General features: G+C 43.2%; 1 protein-coding gene across 1 annotated transcript in view; it reads left to right on the top strand.

The window, feature by feature from the left end:
• Positions 1 to 5436, top strand: part of syt12 (synaptotagmin XII) — a 17199-nt gene that overhangs the window by 7200 nt on the left and 4563 nt on the right. The window contains exons 3-5 of the mRNA XM_037682520.1: positions 5 to 64; positions 203 to 396; positions 2698 to 3084. Of these exons, the coding sequence (XP_037538448.1) occupies positions 19 to 64; positions 203 to 396; positions 2698 to 3084 (627 nt within the window). The 5' untranslated portion in view covers positions 5 to 18. The remainder of the gene's footprint in view (positions 1 to 4; positions 65 to 202; positions 397 to 2697; positions 3085 to 5436) is intronic.

The following is a 5436-nucleotide window of genomic DNA, read 5'->3' as shown; positions in this document are numbered from 1 at the left end:
GCAGGCCGCTGCAGCACCATGTCCTCAGCTGGAGGTGAGGACATATCAAGCTACCATTTAAGTGGTGAGTTTTCTGTCTTCTTCTGTGCTCAGATATCTGCATGAGGCACAAGAAATCTTCTCCTTCCTAATTTCAGACATTTCTGAAGCTCCTGTTCATGAAATGAATGTTTTATGTTTATGAAATGTGTATCTCATCCAGTGGTGCGTAACCCACCGGGCTGGGAGGTGGGGATCTACCTGGTGGGCTTCCTCCTGCTGCTGGGTGCCGCCGGACTGAACATCTGGAAGCTGTGGAAATCTGGAACTTTCCCCGCGCCGTCCCCCTTCCCTAACTTCGACTATCGATACCTGCAAGAAAAGTATGGAACTTCCTTCTCAGAAGTCAGACAGAAGGTTCGTGTACACACCCTCTGCAGCTGGAAGTGATCTTTAAGGGCAAACAGTTTGTTTAGGATGTTTAAACTAAGAAAATGTACAATTTATTAAAAAATAATAATAATAATTTGGAAGTTGACTTTTGCTAAATATCTCAGAAAAGATGGGACAGGGTCATGCGTCCCTTTTTCTCCTAACAGTCTGTAAATGGAACTGAAAGCAGCTGCTGGAGTTTTCAAGAGAATTCTTGTTCCGTCCTCGTCGGCTGCAGGATTTGAGCTGTTCTGGCTCGTCTTCTCCGTTTTACCTAAATGACCTTTGGTGGAATTCACATCTGGCACCGTCTTCACATGATAGAGCTTCAACCAGCTGATGTCCGGAACAGAGTCAGATGTTTTCATTGCAGAGCTGCTAGAGGGCATGGAGATCACAGGGATCCAGTGCCGAGCGTTGTAGCTCAGAGATTTCTCCAGATCATTTCGACCTGATGATGGCATCAGGATTAATGTTATGTTAAACATTATTTTGAAATTCATCCACTATGTTTAGACATCGCTTTTAAATTTCTTTATGGTATAGTCTCCATCTGTCCGTCAGTAAACGTTCTCTTGTCCAGACCATAACTCCTGATCCGCTTAAGAAAAGAAACTTGATGCACATTTGTGTCATCACTAGACAAAGTGTCACACTTTTCATCCTCAGCTCTAAGATCAAGGTCACAAATCAAGGTCAAATGTTAAACAGGGTCTTTGCATGTCCGAGTCATTGCTATAAATTCCTGTTCTGCTGTTTGTCAACAAGCTTATGATGTTGTGCAAGTCCTCTTCACACCCGGTCCTCATTAGTGACCTATTGCTATCACCTGCATGAAGTTGCCCCCCCCCCCCCTCCTTCTTCAAATCTAATGAATTTTGTGTCAAAACATTTGTGATGGTTTGTGGGGGCAAACATTTTCGTTTGTGCCACTATCATTTTAAAGATATTAATAAAAAAGTTTCCAAAGGTCATCAAAGGTCAACCAGCCCTCCCCATTTACAAAATCTAAAAAGACTGGCGTCAGTAAACTCTTCTACGTTTGTGCTGCTTTTGCTTTGAACACATTACTGAAAGTTTAAAGGTAAAGAGGTCAACCAGCCCCCCCTGCCCTCCCCTGACCCTGAACCATCTTACAAAATTAAATTCACAGTTTCAGCATGAACAGATTTTCGTTGACCTTTGATGACCTCTGGAAACGTTTTTATTAATATCTTTAAAATGATAGCGGCACAAACAAAAAAAATTACTGCACAAACCAGCACGAACGTTTGACCCCAATTTTGTTAGATTTGAGTAATGTGTGTGTGTGTGAGTGAGGCGCGGTGGTGTTGACCTTTCATGACCTCTGGAAACATTTATTATTATCTTTAAAATGATAGCGGCACAAATGAAAGTTTTTGCTGCACAAACCAGCACAAAAGTTTGACACCAAATTCTTTAGATTTGTAGAAGGTGATGGGGGGGGGGGGGGGGGGGGGGGGGGCTTCACTCAGGTTTTGCAAATTAAGATAATTATTTGCAAAATGCTCGTTCGTCTGATGAACTACTTTCAATCAATTTACAGCTTTTGTTGACCAAGTCCCAGTTTTTTGAAGATGTGTTGCTGCCATAAGATTTAAAATTACCTCATGTTTTTTATTTTATTTTACAGTTTCTTACTTTGAACATTTGAAACGTTTACTTTGTTGAATTGTTGATAAAATGTAGGTTTATGACATTTGCACATTGTTGCACTGTTTTAATTTTTTTTATTGTCGTTGAACCAACTCTACCTGCTTCTTATGTGCGATTCATTATTTTTGTTATTTTGCAGTTTGGGCTATAATTTGAACACATTTAATAACTCAAAAAAATCTATATAAACATAAAAAATCAACATTTACCGAACATGTTGCCTATATTAGTTTAGTTGGTGATGGTGCCAGTTCCTCGTTGAAGCGCTCAAATGGTGAATGTTAAGACGGCGAGTTAAATGTTATTCTTATTACAGCAAAGAGCTTCTCAGTGAAGTCGTCGTGTAGCAGTCAACTCAACTAACTAATAAAATGAAATCATGGAAATAAAGTTTGACGTAAGATGTTTCAAATGGCCTCAACCACCAACAATTTTTGAAAATATTTTGTACAAACGCTACTAAAGACCCAGTCTAGTATTTCGCCTTGATGTTCGGAATGATGCAAATGATGAACCATCATCCTGCACGTCACCGAACAGACCGTGTGACTGGCTCGATGGAGAACAGGTCGTTTGTGATCATTCTCTCCTGTTATTTCCTCCCTGAAGAGAGCGGCCGCCAACAACCACCGGCGCACCTCCACCACATCCAGCCGCAAGCCCAGCTTGGCCCTCGGTGACACCCCCGACGGCTTCAGGGAACTCGGCCACCTGGAGCTGATGAGCAGAGAGCTGGACCCAACCGGCATGGCTCAGCTCCACCGCTCCGTCTCCACGGACTCGCTCAGCTCCATCTCCTCCGTCGCTAACAACTTCGGCCACGACTTCACCGTCGGCCAACTGGAAGCGACGCTGGAGTTTGAGTCGCCGCGGCAGCTGCTCCACATCACGCTGCACCAGGGCAAAGACCTGCTGGAGAAGGAAGAGGGCGACTTTCCTGGCTGCTTCATCAGAGTCTCCCTGGGGCCCGAAGAACTGAACGTGGGGGTCACAAGAGTAAGGACACTTTTGTTTGTTTGTCCCTGTCAAGATGTTTCAACATCAATCCATCCATCTGTCCATCCGTCTATCTATCTATCCATCATCTTTACTCGCTTCTTCCTTTTCGGGTCATGGGGTCACTGGTGTCCATATCCAGCAGTCACTGTGTGAGAGGCGGGGGACACCTGGACAGGTCTCCAGTCCATCACAGGGACACATAGAGACAAACAAGACAAACAACCATTAACTCTCTCTCTCACCTGGAGACAGTTCAGAGTCACCAGTCAGCCTAACATGCATGTTTTAGGTCTGTGGGAGGAAACTGGAGTACCCGGAGAAAACCCACGCAGCACCGACAGAACATGCAAACTCCAGAAAGGTCCCAGCCGGGATTCAGTCCCATTTTCCTGCCGACCTTTAAGTGCATTCATTTTCTTGTTGCACCCTCATCTGTCTGACCTACTTCAACCAGATGTTCCTTCTCGTGCCCTGAGATCAGCTGATCAGCTGCTTCTGGTTGAAGCTCGGAGTCGTGGGCCCTAAACTCTGAAACCATCTGCCCCCCAACATTAGACAGACCACTTCACTTCCTGTTTTTAAATCTTTTTAAAAAACGCACCTGTGTTCACTGACTTTTAACACAGTGTGACTTGATTGACTATTTTGATGTTTTGTGTTTTTATGTTGTTCTTTTGATGCTTTTAATTGTTTTCATTAATTTTTTAATTACTGCAACTGTTGTTGTTTTTCTGTTAAGCACTTTAGTCACAGCCGCAGTTTATAAATGTGCTTCATAAATAGATTTGACTTGACAAAAAACTAAATCATGTCCTTAACAGTGCCAGCTGTCAGCTCCTCACTCACCACCTGTCTTTCATCAGTAATCAGCACACCTGTTCATTTTTACCATCCTCCCTCGCAGAACAGAACGACCTCAGTTCACGTCATGTATGTTCTGCTGCTTGTTTTAGTTTGTTCTGCAAACGTCTCCACCAACCAACAATTATGACTCAGTCGACCATCAGCGTTTGTTACTGTTGAGTTATTTTTAAACGCCTTTAGCAGATTCCAAACCCGGTTTTTGATCCTAATTCAAACTGATGGTTTGAGAAGAAAAGAAAGAGGCAGGTTCTCCCATCTGCTGCACCTGCTGCTTGCCTTCCGCCTTGTTTCGGCAACGCCGGAAAAGTCCTGGCTGCCTGTGAGTCATCTCTGCCGTGTGCTGCTTCAGTTTCATCACGGCGCCTCATCAGTTCCCATTTCTTTTCGTTTTAAAGAGTTCGATCTGCAGAATGAAGGAAGCAGCCGCCGGTGCAGCTCCTCTCCAGCGTGAAAGAAGCTGAAGGGAATGCTGACATCAGCTTTTCTCTCCTTTCTCTTCTGTTTTCCTGTCTCCTTTTCTCCATCTTCTTTTGCTGTCACAGCTTTTGTTTTCCATGCCCCCCCACCCCCACCCCACTCACCTGGCCTTTTATTTATTTCTCCTACTTTTTAAATTAGTTTTGCTGCCACAGCTTATTGCCTTTGTTTGGCTTGTAATAATCTTCTATTTCTCTGTAGCTCTCTCTCTCTCTCTCTCTCTCTCTCTCTCACACACACACACACACACACACACACACACACACACCTGTGTTATCTCCTGTGAGATAAGCCCAACACTGCAGAGAGACGTCTCATATTGTGCATGGAGGGAAGGTTGGCAGATAAATAAAACTGGCTCTGGACACTTTATTATATCTTCATGTGGATTTTTACTCCAACATCAATCCTTGGGGGGTGGGGGGGTGGGCACAGGCATCAGGTGGTTTATTATGATGCTCTTTAACTGCTTGGTGTGAAACACTATTCAAGGTCAGCTTGTGCTCTGAATTCTCTCATGGCTCTGAGAGTCACAGATTTCATTATTTAATTTTTCGAATGCAGCAGGTGCGTTTTTAAACACTTTAAATTAAACAGTGTTTATCTCACACACACACATGATGTGTGTATAGTATAGTATATTATATTTCTTTTTCACTTTTTGGTACTGCATGCTTTAGTATTTCTTGTTTTTAGCGAGTCAGGTCAGTTCTTCTCATCCTGAGCTCTTCATTGCATTGTTGACCTTGTGTTAATCTGCACACGACAAATTAATTCGACCTTTATTTCTACAGGTTAATCCCGTTGCGCCTCGAGGACTCATTTACAAGAGAGACCTGATTTCTTAACGAGTGATGACAACAGTAGACAATCATAAAGGATGTGTCCAAATTGAGAATAACAAGTGAAAATAAAATGGTATCTAAAAAAAACATCTAGATTACGAGGCGGTGTAGAAACTAAAAACAGGAACACGTCTGCGTTGGTTCTTGCCAGGAACTGAACAGA

The sequence above is a fragment of the Nematolebias whitei genome, chromosome 10, assembly GCF_014905685.2.
Source record: "Nematolebias whitei isolate Nwh7 chromosome 10, NemWhi1, whole genome shotgun sequence".
Taxonomy (NCBI): domain Eukaryota; kingdom Metazoa; phylum Chordata; class Actinopteri; order Cyprinodontiformes; family Rivulidae; genus Nematolebias; species Nematolebias whitei.
Note: the sequence above shows the minus strand (reverse complement) of the source record. Positions and strands in the feature narration are given on the sequence as shown.